This window comes from Cuculus canorus, chromosome Z (assembly GCF_017976375.1).
Source record: "Cuculus canorus isolate bCucCan1 chromosome Z, bCucCan1.pri, whole genome shotgun sequence".
Taxonomy (NCBI): domain Eukaryota; kingdom Metazoa; phylum Chordata; class Aves; order Cuculiformes; family Cuculidae; genus Cuculus; species Cuculus canorus.
In genome coordinates, this window is record NC_071441.1 from 26,320,590 (window position 1) to 26,335,436 (window position 14,847).

The following is a 14,847-nucleotide window of genomic DNA, read 5'->3' on the forward strand; positions in this document are numbered from 1 at the left end:
AACTCAACCGTTTCCCCGGGCAGCCTGTTCCAATGCTCGATTACGCTTTTGGAGAAAACGTTTTTCCTAATACTCAATGCAACTTGAACCCATTTCCTCTTGTTGTGTCACCTGCTACTTGGGAAAAGAGACTGACACCCACCTCACTACAGGGTAGTTGTAGAGAGTGGTAAGGTCTTCCCCAAGCCTCCTTTTCTCCAGGTTAAGCAACCCCAGTTCTCTCAGTTGCTCCTCATAGTATTTGTTCTCTAGACCCTTCACTAGCTTTGTTGCTCTTCTTCGAAAACATTCCAGCAGCTCAATATATTTCTTATACAGAGTGGCCCAAAACTGAACACAGGATTAGAGGTGCAGCCTCGCCAGTTTTGAGTCAGGAGAGCAATCACTCCCCTAAACATAGTGGCCACACTGTTTCTGATACAAGCCAGGATACTATAGGCCTTTCTGGCCACCTAGACACACTGCTAGCTGATGTTCAGCCAGCTGTTACCCAGCACAGGCAAGTCTTTTTCCACTGGGCAGCTTTCCAGCCACTCTTTCCCAAGTCTGTAGTGTTGCATGGGGTTGTTGTGACCCAAATGCAGGACTCAACACTCAGCCTTGTTGAACCTAAAGCGCATGGAGGACAGGGAGGTGATCAGTGGCAGCCAGCATGGCTTCACCAAGGTCAAGTCCTGTATGACCAACCTGGTGGCTTTCTATGATGGTGTGACCACAGCAGTGAACATGGGGAAAGCAATGAATGCAATTTATCTGGACTTCTGTAAAGCCTTTGACACGGTCTCCCACATCATTCTCTCTAAATTGATGAGAGATGGATTTGATAGGTGGACTGTTTGGTGCATAAGAAATTGGCTGGATGGTCACATTCAGAGAGTAGTGGTCTACGACTTGATTTCCAGATGGAGATCCATGAGAAGTGGTGTCCCTTGGGGATCTGTACTGGGACCAGTGCTGTTTAATGTTTTCATTGATGATATAGACAGTGAGATCGAGTGCACCCTCAACAAGTTTGCAGATGACTCCAAGCTGAGTGGAGCAGTTGCCACAGCAGAAGGATGAGATGTCATCCAGACGCAGCTGGATGAACTGGAGAAGGGGGCCTGTGTGAACCTCATGACGTTCAAGGAGGCCAAGTGTAAAGTCCTACACCCGGGTCAGAGCAATCCACAGTTTCAATACAGGCTGATTGATAAGTGAATTGAGAGCAGGCCTGCGGAGAAGGACTTGGGGATCCTGATTGATGAGAAGCTCAACGTGAGACAGCAATGCATGCTTGCAACCCAGAAGTCCAACCATATCCTGGGCTGCATCAAAAGAAGTGTGACCAGCAGGTCAAGGGTGGTGATTCTGCTCCTCTCCTCTCCTCTCCTCTCCTCTCCTCTCCTCTCCTCTCCTCTCCTCTCCTCTCCTCTCCTCTCCTCTCCTCTCCTCTCCTCTCCTCTCCTCTCCTCTCCTCTCCTCTCCTCTCCTCTCCTCTCCTCTCCTCTCCTCTCCTCTCCTCTCCTCTCCTCTCCTCTCCTCTCCTCTCCTCTCCTCTCCTCTCCTCTCCTCTCCTCTCCTCTCCTCTCCTCTCCTCTCCTCTCCTCTCCTCTCCTCTCCTCTCCTCTCCTCTCCTCTCCTCTCCTCTCCTCTCCTCTCCTCTCCTCTCCTCTCCTCTCCTCTCCTCTCCTCTCCTCTCCTCTCCTCTCCTCTCCTCTCCTCTCCTCTCCTCTCCTCTCCTCTCCTCTCCTCTCCTCTCCTCTCCTCTCCTCTCCTCTCCTCTCCTCTCCTCTCCTCTCCTCTCCTCTCCTCTCCTCTCCCCTCCCCCAGACCCTCCCCTCCCAGAACCTCCCCTCCCCAGACCCTCACCTTGAGTAAAAAAGAGATCTTAAAGTGACAGTGTTAAAATTCAGTAGCTGTTTTCTACCTGTATTTTCATTTGATGCCTTGTGTTCTTTTGTGGGGAAAAAAAAGGCTCAGGGGAGACCTTTCACTCTACAACCTTCTAAAACGTTGTAGTGAAATGGGTGTTAGTCTCTTTTTCCAAGTAGCAAGTGATAGGACAAGAGGAAGAAGCCTCAGGTTGGTTTAGGGGGAGGCTTGAGCTTGAGTGTTACGAAAAATGTCTGCACCAAAAGGGTAATTAAGCATTGAAACAAGCTTTTCAGAGTAATGGCTGAGCTGTCATCCCTGGAGGTGTTTAAAAGACATGCAGATGTGGTGCTCAGGGACATGGTTTAGTGGTAGACTTCGTAGAGTTAGGTTTACAGTTGCATTCCGTGATCTTGAAGAACTCTTCCAAACTAAATGCTTCTATGATTCTCTGTGTAAGAGAAATAATCAATAACTTTTTCTTAGTCCCCACTGAATTTTCACAGAGGATTGTAAAGAGCTATTGCATAGTGTTCCCCAGCTTTACTCCTGGCTTTCCCAAGGTTCAGTTTTTCCATAGTTCTGACAAACTTCTGTACTGCGTACTTTTTTCAGATCATAAAGTCTTTTTGGGATGGACAGTCCAGCATTGTACCCAGTATTCAAGATCTGTTTCTTTTCATTAAGATAGTTAATGAAATACTAATATTTTACACGTTATTCTGTATTCATTTAAATATAAATCCTAACACTCTGTTTGCATTTTTTACTTATTTCCAACTTATATCCAACTTACATTCATGCGTTTGTAAGATGTGCCTACTAACTATTTTTCTGAGTTAATTTCAAGATTGATGCACAGGTAGGGTTGTATGTACATTATTTCACATTTACCAGTATTGAATTTCCCCTGCTTTTTTTGGCTGGCTAGCTTTTTCTGCATCTATTTCCAATTGGGTCTGTGGTGATGAATCATTTTTGTATCATCAGCAAATATTGTCCAGTGAAAATTCAATGTGTGGGATTTTCTTAGTCTCTCAGCACTATTAGTAATCTTCTTTCCTATTGTTTGATCAGTTATTAAACAATTGGAGGACTTTTTGGCTTGTGACAACTTATTTTTTTAGAAGCCCTTCAAGAAAGCCATCATCAAAAGCTTCTGTGTGAATGTAAATGTGCTATATCAATTCTACAGCCTTATCCTTATTGTCTGTAGAGTTCCAGCTTCACTCAACTGCCTTCCTCCCTCTTACTCTAGTGTATTTACTCATGTTGCTATTGTTTTTCCTTGTAATAGTTTCGTTATATTTCTCCTTACAAAGTTGTAATGGTATTGATATGCCATACTTTAAAAACTCCTTTGTCTTTTTTAACAACTGGCATATTTTCTACCATTTTCCATTCTGCTGTTAGAGGTGCTGATTCCAGCTATATTTCTGTTCTGTGGGAACTCTTAGGTGAGTAGCATCTGGTCCTGTCAATTTGCTACCACTTCATGGATGACTTCTATAACCTTTTCTACTGACACTTCAATTTGACACAGTTCCTCAGATTTGTTTGCCATAAAGAGCATGTTAGGACCTTTCCTAACATGTTCTCTAGTGAGCAGTGAGGCAATGAATTAATTTACCATTTCTGCAATAGCCTTATCTCCTTGCGTATTTCGTTTATACCTTGATCATCCTCTGGCTATAAAGGTTCACCAGTAGTCACCCTACTCTGACTCCTTTGCTTCTGATATATTTGAAAAAGATCTATGTAACTGTTCATACCTATTTCAGTGCAATTATTCAGCACCATTTTGAATAAAAAGTCAGTGTAAAATAATGAGTATTTTTCCCCTCCAAGCAGGATATAAAGAAATTGTAATAAACAAGCCTTACATGTGTTGCTTCTTCTCTAAGCAAAAATTAGAATGACATGTGTTCCTGAAAGTTTTTCTTTCAACTAAACAGGAAAAAATCTTAAATAACAATGTTTTCTCCATGCATTGTAAAGGAGAAAAATAACAAGAAAATGCACAAGCACAGTTTTGAAGTTTGCGTTTGACTTAGTTGCTTTCTTAATTAAAGAGACTCTTCTGTCAGGGTGTGCCAAATCTGTAATTGTCAGCACCTACAGTTTGTGCATGATTATTGGGGTTGTGTGTTCAAAATTTGAATTAAATATTTAAGCAGCAGTTTTGGGGTGATTGTCCATGCAATCTTAGTAGTTTTCTGTCTGTTTAGGTGTTTTAAGGAAGCATGCAAAATTATGCACAGATTGTGGCCATTCCTTTTTAGAACTCTGATCCTAAAAGTTCAGAAGGTAAAGATTGTAATGAGCTGTGATTATGTTTCTGCTTAAATGTCAGCTTTGTCTCAAATGGACTTTAAAACAAAGAATGTCATTCTAGCAGTTACCAGACAGCTGTCTAAACCTCTTTAGACACACTGCCAGCTCAAGGAATGACTGCTCGAGGAAATTTAGTACAAGAATGGTCAGTTTGAGACATTTCTGAAAGAAACACCAGTAATTCAGGAATAGTGCTCAAGTTTTCATATGTGCCCATTCTGTAAAATTTATTGGTCATGTTTTAATATCACTTCCTCCAAATGTAAATATATATGTGGAAAGGATTAACTTCATATGCCAAATTAGCACTAGCATCTGCCTTGTCTGTGTGCCAGTGTCCTTGTTCTGCTTCCCCCTACTGCATTTTCTGTGCAAATGTGTTCTCTAGAAATTCTTTATAAGAATTTACATGAACCTTGAATGTCCAAGTCTTTTGTTATTTTGCATGTAGAAATCCTGGAAAGCGCTGAGAAAGTGCCATGATTAGAGTGATTTCACCATTTGAACACTGTTGTAGGTAGAATTCTGCTTCGTGTTTATCCTGCCTGAGGCTATGTCTCGTGTTTGAAAAGAAGTCCACCTTAAAAATCTCCAGGTTCTATAGAGGGATCTTGAAACACAGTACCTCTGTCATATGTCAAAAAAGAAGCTTCCCTCCACCTGATGTATTATCATACATTAGCTTCCAAAGTGAATTAATGAGTATGAAATGTATTAGCAGAATATGGTTTTAAAGTTAAAATTGTAGAAGTGTCTATGAATGCTGGGTTTATGGACACTGAGTTTTACTCCTCCTGGCTGTTGGATTTTTTAGGCTGATTCTTGCTCCAACATAATTTTCTGCCATACTATGCACTTTGAGTGAACATACATGAAGACAAATCATTATGATAGATAAATTCCTAGCATTTAGGAATATTTTATTTCTTTCCTAAGGAAGATAATAATTTTCTAAACTTTTCCTTCGTCTCTGCCCATCTGAAGGTTGGTGCCTTGGAACAGGCAATGCTGAATGCTTTAGTGATGGACCGTGTGGATTTTGTGAAGCTGTTAATAGAGCATGGTGTGAATGTGCACCGTTTTCTTACCATATCTCGTTTGGAAGAACTCTACAATACAGTAAGTATTTGTCCCAGTGTACAACTTTAGATAAGAAAGACTAGAGAGAATACTGTTTTGCTTAAGAGATTTGATAATTAGGCCACGTTTTTATAAAGGATTTTTGAAAAAAAAAAAGAAAATTAATGGGTTTTGATAATGTTTGATATTGTAGTGTTGAATTTTTGGATTGATATACCAACTTTTTATTTTTGATTAATTGACCTGAACCAGAGTAAGTACTCACATGAACCTCATAAGAAAAAATTTCTGATTTTAATCTGGTATATGATACATACTTGTCTTATTGAAAATTATATGTTGTTTAACCAAAATGATAATAGCTTTTTTTCCAGCATATGTCAAGATTTAAGATAGTGGAGGAGTTGCAGGTTGGCGCTGAAATGTTTTTGAAGAGGTTTTTGGAGAGAGTTTAAATCACAGTAGTTTGTTCTTATTTTAGCTTCTTTCTTTTACTCTATTGATTTTTCTAAAGTAGAGTGACGTTTGCTTACTGTCTTTTTTTTCACACTGCAGAAACAAGGGCCATCAAATCTACTTTTGCATCACCTAGTTCGCGATGTGAAACAGGTAAGGGACATAGGAAAGATTGGGGAGCGGAAGTGGTAGCTTAGAACTTTCATATCCACTGACAGACTGCTGTTAGATAACATAGGGAAATTTTAGGAATAGAAATGATAGATTCATTACTAAGCTGCTATATCTGCTAAATGGTTTTATCTTCCTCCCACTAATCCCCCTAAGTAATTAACTAGCATACTACAACTGAATGCTCCCAAGAGTCCTGTACCTTAATTTCAAAGCCCAGCAGTTCATGTAGATCAAACTTTCTTTCTCAAGTTACTGAAGTGATATTAAGAAGTGATTGTACAAAAGACTTAGTGAATTAGTGGAATAATTATGCTCATTGCTTTAAGGTTTTCTTTTTAACCTCAAAGCTAAAAAAGTCTTTCATTATTGAGCAGTAACAAAAAGATACTGTGAAAAGACATAATATTTTAATGTGCTGCATTGCCTGGGAGAACAGAAGGTGGCAGTGGGTGACTACTGCATGGAGGGCTGGCTCCAATACTGGTTTAGTATCAGCCTTGCTGTTTAGCTACACGGTTGATTTATTTCCTGTTTGTATTATTTATTGTACCTCACAGCACTGCTTAGCTAGGAAGGGATGAGCTATTGTTTCTGTGTCTAGTCTCCACTGCGGAAGATGCCTAGATCCAAAACTAGATGAATGGGCTAATTCTTTTCAGGGTATGAATGCTAAGATAAAATAAAATCGTAAGGCTGACTGTTTGCAGCATTTTGTGGTCTCAAGTAGTGGGATTTCTGTTACGATTTTCTTATGGTGTATGAGTTTCGTGTCAATCCCATTGATGATTCTGTAGACAGGTGCAGGATATTCTGATCTCCATAGCAAGCTTTTTTCTGTGTTTTCCCATACTGATGGACATATTTTAAATTCAATTTATGTGATAGATCTGGAAGATCTCAGTGTTGAAAATACGCTGAACTGCTGATATATGCTGATATATCTGTCTTTCTTACTGATACTGATTTGATTTGCTCCTTTACATGACACCCTCCTAAAACCAGTGGCCTGGTTACATCTCAGGACACTGGGAAAAACTCAGGTCATGATCTAAAGGAAAGCTTTTGGCATTTGAAATGGAATAGCGTGTTAGATAGAAAGCGGTTGCACAATTTCAAAACTTTCTGTGTCATTGGGTAAGCTAAACTCACCTGGCACCTGCAAACAGACCTAAATCCTGAAAAGCATTTTTCACCTGAGTTTCTGTAAGTATGCGTAAGTGCTCTGTGAATGGGTTGTGCAGTTGCACACTTTTTGCAACTTTTTTTTAAGTTTTGTTGAAGATGATAACACTGTAGCTGAGACAGTCACCACAGTGGTTTAGACACGTATTTCAGACTATAGTGTCACTACAGTGTGACCAGCTTTAGTGCTGCTACATTTGGGTGGACATACATTGCAATCTCTCCCTATAGCATGAAATATGCTTTTTAGTGCAGAGAAGTGTCTATAAATATAGGAAGTCAGAAATACTTGCCTAACTCAATGACGGCTGGAAAGCTATATCCTATGAGACATGCTTTTGTCCCAGAGTGCTAGGTGAACTTACTTGGCTGTACTGAGTCTTGCCACTAAAGTCTACTGAAAAAAACCCTCAGTGTAATGAAGAAAACTAATTTCACAGTCAGAAAGGCATCTACTGCTAGGGATATATAACACCTCTGATCTCATCTATGTATAAGCCCATTTTTCACTTCTGAGAGTTCTGGTTTAAGGTTTTACCAATAATCTGTTCTTCAGAGAATTTGTCACAAACCTTGTGTCTTGGAAGGACAGTGGAGGTAAACTGGTAAGTGGTGGTGCTTTAAACAGAAGTGATGTGAGACTGAGAAGGTACAGTTACTGCATGTGCAGCTGCTGAAGTAGTTGTCATGAAAGTCTTCAGCTTTTACAAGAAATTACCAGTCTCCAGGAATACTCTACAACGTTAATTATATGCTTCATCCACTTCTTCAGTTTTAATTAATGAACTTGTTTAATGAGCAAATCGTACCATGTTAGTTTTCTGTTATTATGAGAAGATGACTTTTATAATTTTCTGGCTGTTGGTGATTAACATGAATAACCATTTCCCTCACTATTGAATCCAGCTAGTCTTGTAAATAGTGCAGTATACATCCCTGTGTGATGTGGGTGCAGTGGACTGTAGACATCACACTTTAAAGCTGAAAATGCTGATGTGCCTGTGTTGTCCTTCCTAGGGGAGTTTCATATGCCTAATGAAAGTGTACACTTCCCTGACAGATTCAGGACGTTGCACCTTCTTCCAGGTGTCCCTCATACTAGTAGGGCTCTGACATGGATGAATGTTGCGTATAATAGCATCGTGAAATGGTTGTAACATTTGGTGTTTCAGAGTACCCTTTCCTTGGATTACAAGATATCACTGCTTGATATTGGGCTGGTGATAGAGTACCTCCTTGGTGGTGCTTATCGGAGCAGCTACACAAGGAAGCATTTCCGAATTCTCTACAATGATCTCTACAGAAAACACAAGGTAACTTCGGTGAAATGGCTACCACTGGTGACCAAGAAAAGCCAAACAGTGACCTATGAAAATAGCTCAAGTTGTCATTGTGGTTTGTCTGAATAGTATCAGTTAAATCCATGCCATTGTCTGCTTTATGAATCTCTTTGCCAGCTCTGTGGTGGTTGAAAATAAAAGGCAAATCACTCCTCAGACTACTTCCTGCCCCCCAAGACCATTGGTGATTGTTAAATTACCTTTTAGCTCAGTAAATTTACCTTTGTGTCCACTAGCCTGGTTATGGTCTTTGTCTGTCATCCATCAATAAGCATCAACAAGGCTGTACTAACCACCATTTTTCCTTTAGTTGCACGTTTCTGCTCTTGCAGCTTGAACGACATCACAGAACTACTGAATTCAATAGATATTGAACTAGACTTAGAGCATGTCAGCATGGCATGGTAAAGAGCAACATGGAGATTTCTGACTCAAATTTGGAGCGAATATCTTACCTTTTAGAAGCAGCTCAGTGCTGGTGGCATGTACTGCTGCACAGACCAGTGAGTTTTTTTCCGTGATGCACTGGTCATCACAGAAGAAGTCTCATGCTGGATGTGCCAGGCTGCACCTGCAGTGCAGTGACTTTGTGCAGGCAGAGAGTTGTGTTTGGACACGTGCTGTTCTGCACCTTCTAGACGCTTGAGGTGTTTCACTGTATGGCTTAGCAGTGTGCTATGTCTGCATGTCAGTAACATCACCTCTACAAGCAAACAAACTACCTCAGAACAACAGTGTACAAATATACTAGCACATTCATTTTTCCCATTGACTTTCCAAAGCCAGTAACTTGAAAATAATTTCTTAATTAGTTAGCTGAATATCATTCCCAACAGCACAGAAGAAGCAGATTCATTGCATAGGATTCTCCCCAGTTTTGAAGTACAAATGGACTTTGATTAAAGTTCTTCCATATGGTAAAAAACAAACAACAAAACCATCTCATCCTGATTTGCTGTTTCATGACTAAAAGAAGAACCTTGAGGTGGTCAGTGAAGATGAGAAGAAATAATGAAAACTGTTATTTGGAGTGAATAGAACACAGAGACATAGCTTCCTGTGTGTCATTGCCTTAATGCAGCTCTTAAAAAGGGATCTTTGAGCAGTGGTACCACTCTTCACTCTATCTTTATGACCTTAACAGGGATGGGGGAAACTACATGATCGTATAACTAGGAAAAACATTAGTGATCCAGCTGGTAACACTCTCTTCCCTCTCGGTCAACACTGAACAAAATGCCTAGGGATGCTAGACATACATCCTTCAGAGAAAATGGTCAGCAAAAACTTTTGAGAACTTCTGTGTTTTAAAGGGCTTATGGCACTTTTTCTAGTGGTAGGCACTCGGAAAACCTTCCGGATTGAGTGATTCCAATCTGGTGTGAGCCCTATTGCTGTTGCAATTGGTGAATGCTCTTGGGGGAATCAGTATTTTGAATTTAGAGATTCAGAAAAATATACGTTTTTTTAAATTAGATGTGAAACAGGCTGCTTTTTCCTTGATGGTATAAGCTCCAGTGGTAGTTATACTGATTACTGACTCACTAGTCTTTGAATAACATCAGTTTCTACAGGTGTCATTGCAATCAGAGGTGAGCACAGGCAAACTTCATCTGTAATTTGCATTTTTCTTCTTGTGTTTTATGGTATGCCTTTGGATCTAGAGAGTGCTCTCCAGCTTTTCTCAGAGCCTGTCTCATTCCCTTCATCAGAGTAATCAAACAAATAGCAGAATGGGATCTGCTGAAAATACTTTGCATTCTCAGTTCTTCAGAACAGCACAGCCTTACAAATACAAGGTAATATAGTTGCTTATTCTAGGTTTTGCTTAGGATATATGAGGCTGCTAATCATTTTTCTGAGACATTTTAGACATATGTTGGTCAGGCTGTTAGTTATCATAGTTCCACTTAAATTTCAGTGGAAGCAATGTTTTACTTCTCACTGCTCATGAAGCACAGATCTTGCAATTTTAGTGTTGAAGTTAAGCTTAGACTCTTTCTGTGATACTTTTTAACTTCCTACATGTATTGCTAAGGAATTCTGTTCACTGAAATACGTCACCAAATTTCTGAACATCAAGCATGGATGAAAACTCTTCTTATTTGGAAGCAACAGCAGGAATTCTCCGACTTTCCCAATGTTTTCTTATGATTGTTTATTAAAGTAGAAGCAGTAAGCTTGCTAAGAAGACATAAAGTTCTGATACCTGGAAGATGATGATGATAGAGTATTTTCTTTCAAAGAAAGGATGATAAAAGAGCAAAGATCACTGCTGTGGTTTATGATTTAAATGTATATGAATGTCATATAGTTTGCTACTTGCTGTTCAGATTTATATGCAGTTTTATTTGCATGATTCTGAACGTCAACCATTCATCAAGATTTTCTTTTTTTTTCATGATAATCAAATTTATAGGAAAGATCCACTGCTTTCCATAAGTATAAGAAGAAAACAAAAGAGGATTTAAACTTTGCTGAGAACTATGAGTCATCTGGCTTTATCTACCCCTATAATGACCTCCTGGTTTGGGCAGTATTAATGAAAAGGCAGAAGATGGCAATGTTCTTCTGGCAGCATGGAGAAGAAGCCATGGTCAAAGCGGTTGTGGCTTGTAAACTCTACAGGGCAATGGCACATGAAGCTAAACAGAGTAACATGGTGGATGACACTTCAGAAGAACTCAAGAAGTACTCAAAGTATGAGTTCTCTCTTCACTTCAGTTAATAAAGTTCTGCAGTGCTTAGAATGATTAGATATTTTCCTAATCTACTGAGAGTTTGCAAGGTTAGTGGTGCCATGGACTATGGAGTATAAAAGAAATGCATTTGGCTGACCAAATTCATATTAAATAATGGAGCTGTGCATTGGTGTGAGGTCTGATCAAGAGCTAAAGGAAAGCTAGTGAACATAGTTGAATATTTGAAAATTAAAATATAGGTAAGTAGTGCATGTCTAACTCTCTGCTAAATGGTCAAGTGAAAGATTGAAATTTCCCTACAACTTTTCTTCCAGTTCAGCTTGGCCCTTAGGTGTTGGACTTCTCAAATCTGTAACACACATTACTGAGCAAACTAAAATCAGTGCTTAATTCCTGCTCTGTGTAAGACCTAAAGAAAAACAGGTGCTGAACTAAGTGAATAAAAAATGAAGTAGACCAAGAATATTCTTCAAGTTTGTAGTTTCACATTAGTATTTTCTGGCAGTTTTTCTTGTTAAGGACGTTGTATGCTTTGCAGACATCATGCCTTATGTTCAGAGTACAATAAGATGTGCTGTCTTGTTTTGCATGCTGCTCCTAAGTTTAATTTAAAGGAAGGTGTATGTTATTTGAGGAGTCTTCCCTACAGATATGCTTGAGAGACAATATAAAAGAGGAGGCTTTTGCAACTGCCTTCGGTACTTGCCCACAGTGATGATGAGTCTGTTGTTGAAGGAAATGTGCAGAACTTTGTAGGGTCAGTTTTGATCACTGAGTGAGATTAAGAACGAAACAAATAAAAAAATAGAAATCAGTATGACCCTAAACCTTGCGATTAAGACTATACAGATTTACTCCCCAAATTGTTTTTCACTAGGTATATTGAAAAAGCAGTGGGGAAAATGCGTGAAGGCATACTTACTGATGTTCTTATCTCAACTTTAGTTAATGGAGTTTTCAGACCAGCCTCTTTGCAGCAGTGATTCTGAGTTTTGACTGATCCTTGTTATATTAACTATTGATTCCTTTCTTCTCTAGGGAATTTGGGCAGCTTGCGTTAGATGTGCTGGAGAAAGCATTCAAACAAAATGAGCAGATGGCCATGAAGTTGCTGACCTATGAGCTGAAAAACTGGAGCAACTCCACTTGCTTAAAACTGGCAGTGTCTGTGGGGCTGCGACCTTTTGTATCCCATACTTGCACACAGATGCTGCTGACTGACATGTGGATGGGACGTTTGAAGATGCGGAAGAACTCTTGGTTTAAGGTAACATCATTCTTGCTTTTTCTGAGCATTTAGATGCTCTTTACATGCTTTATACATGTCTTCGTGGTTATGAACAGGTCTAATGCAGCTTCAGCCAGATATGCTGAAGTGTGGATTGGATTATGCACATCTGGGAGAGAAAAGTAAGGCAGGGAGGGAAGACAGTGCTTTCTGCTGCTGTTTTACTTCTTTGCAAAAGTGCCTGTGAGATGACATTAAAAGGATGCATTTTTTTAGGTTTTTTTTGTTGTTCTCATCCTCTCAGCACATTTGAGTCCCTCCCTGCCTGCTATTGCTGCTTCACATTGCTGGTTCTCTGACAAAGCTGGCGATGGAAGGAATGCCCTCTGGACAGAGAGATTAGTATCTAAAATATCCCCAGATACCACGACACTCTTCATATCCACAAAACAGTCAAGAACGACATGCTTTTTCAAGGCTGTAGGAGTTTAGTACAGAGATTCCTTGCACCATTGGATCACAGGCCAGCGAAATGGCACTGAGTTTTCGCTGGTGTCATGTCCGCAGGTCTGTGCTATCACTGTTGGATTAATTTCTTGACTCTTTTGTCTTTCTTTTAGGTCATTATGAGTATTCTCCTGCCTCCCACTATCTTGATGCTGGAGTTTAAAAGCAAGGCAGAAATGTCTCATGTGCCTCAGTCTCAAGACTTCCACCAATTCACATGGTATCATGGAGATCAGAGCCCAAACAGCTCCAAAGATGCCCTGTCTCTGGTTAGTCTGTGATAATCAGTCATTTGTACATGAAGGTCTGTCTTTTTACCACTTTTTTTACATAATCCTGAGGAGTGAGGAGAAAGTGATCAACTGGAAGTGTTGGGGATTCTCAAGACGTAGGGGTTTTGATTCAGACTGGTTGTGCAGAAGTCCAGCATAGGTAACGTCTTTGTCCTTTGAGATCTGAATTTCCTCAGACTTCTGCTAAGCATTCCTTGAACTGAAAATTTCCAAAAATTTTCAGCTTGAGGCAGACAGCAGACACAGATAAAAGTGCTTGAAGCCATAATCTCCTGCAGTGCTTCTCAAATATAGTCAGTTAAAAAATACGTTTTATGGTGTTAGGTGACAGCTAAGATGCAGAGGTTGGGCCAACTGTAATTATTTGCAGCAGGACCACCTCTGCAGTCTGGTGGAAGACAACACAGCATTATGCCTAAGCACTTTTCTCACCTGCTTCAGACAAGGATGCTTCCTTCCTGTGCTAGCGCTAAGCTTAGCTTCTGATTTTATCTAATATAGTGTTTAAAACAAAAAGGCAAGCTACCACTTTTTCTTAGATACTCCAATAGGAGGTATTAGGGAAAACTAAAAAAATTTCAAAAATGTACATGTGCCATATAGAGCGTCTTTCACACAGTCATAAATTCCAGTGACCTGCTCCAGCTAGAAATTTTACTCTTTCAAATTCTCTCCTTTACCTTGGCAAGTTTGATGTTAACATCTGATTCTGTGTATCAAATTCTCTGGTTTAGTATTTTCCTGAGTCTAATGTGATGAAAAAAATAAATTTTGCCCTGATGACCCAAGAAAATGTTGTGTTGTAGGGATAGATGAGTCACATAGACTGTAGAAGTAGGACTCTGAGAACTTCATGAGGTTCAACAAGGCCAAGTGTAAAGTCCTGCACCTGGTTTGGGGCAATCCTCACTTTCAGTACATGATGGGAGATGATGTGATTGAGAGCAGCCCTGCAGAGAAGGACTTGGGGTGCTGGTTGATGAGAAGCTCGACATGAGCTGGCAAGGTGTGCTCGCAGCCCAGAAGGCCAATGGTATCCTGGGCTGCATCAAAAGAAACATGGCCAGGGGAGTGGGAGAGGTGACTGTGCCTCTGTATTCCTCTCTTATGAGACCTTATCTGGGATACTGTGTCCAGTTCTGGAATCCTCAACGTAAGAAGGGTACAGAGCTGTTGTAATGGGTCCAGAGGAGAGCTGCAAAGATGATCGGAGGGCAGCAGCACCTTCCCTATGAGGAGAGGCTGAGAGAGTTGGGCTTGTTCAGCCTGGAGAAGAGAAGGCTCAGAGGAGATCTTACAGCGACCTTCCAGTACCTGAAGGGGGCCTACAGGAAAGCTGGAAAGGGGCTATTCTCAAAGGCTTGTGGTGGTAGGATGAGGGGGAATGGGTACAAACTGGAGAGGGGCAGATTTAGACTAGACATTAGGAAGAATTTCTTCACCGTGAAAGTGGTGAGACACTGGAACAGGTTGCAAAGGGAAGTTGTGGATGCCCCATCACTGGAAGTGTTCAAGGCCAGGTTGGATGGAGCCTTAGGCAGCCTGACTTAGTGGGATGTCCCTGTCCATAGAACCAGAGGACCTTTAAGGTCCTTTCCAACCGTAACTATTCTATGATTCTGTAAAAAGTGCTATACTGCAGATACCTAGTAGCAGTAAGTTTTAGCTGAGGCAATTGGCCAGCATTGGAAGAAAAG

At 40.4% G+C, this 14,847-nt stretch overlaps 1 protein-coding gene across 4 annotated transcripts in view; it reads left to right on the forward strand.

Moving 5' to 3' along the window:
* TRPM6 (transient receptor potential cation channel subfamily M member 6) overlaps positions 1-14,847 on the forward strand; it is a 97,580-nt gene that overhangs the window by 42,529 nt on the left and 40,204 nt on the right. For all 4 annotated transcript variants that reach the window (XM_054054061.1, XM_054054062.1, XM_054054060.1 and 1 more), the window contains 7 exons: positions 5,173-5,307; positions 5,824-5,877; positions 8,253-8,393; positions 10,085-10,219; positions 10,840-11,120; positions 12,161-12,389; positions 12,971-13,126. In XM_054054061.1, coding sequence (XP_053910036.1) covers positions 5,173-5,307; positions 5,824-5,877; positions 8,253-8,393; positions 10,085-10,219; positions 10,840-11,120; positions 12,161-12,389; positions 12,971-13,126 — 1,131 coding nt within the window. The remainder of the gene's footprint in view (positions 1-5,172; positions 5,308-5,823; positions 5,878-8,252; positions 8,394-10,084; positions 10,220-10,839; positions 11,121-12,160; positions 12,390-12,970; positions 13,127-14,847) is intronic.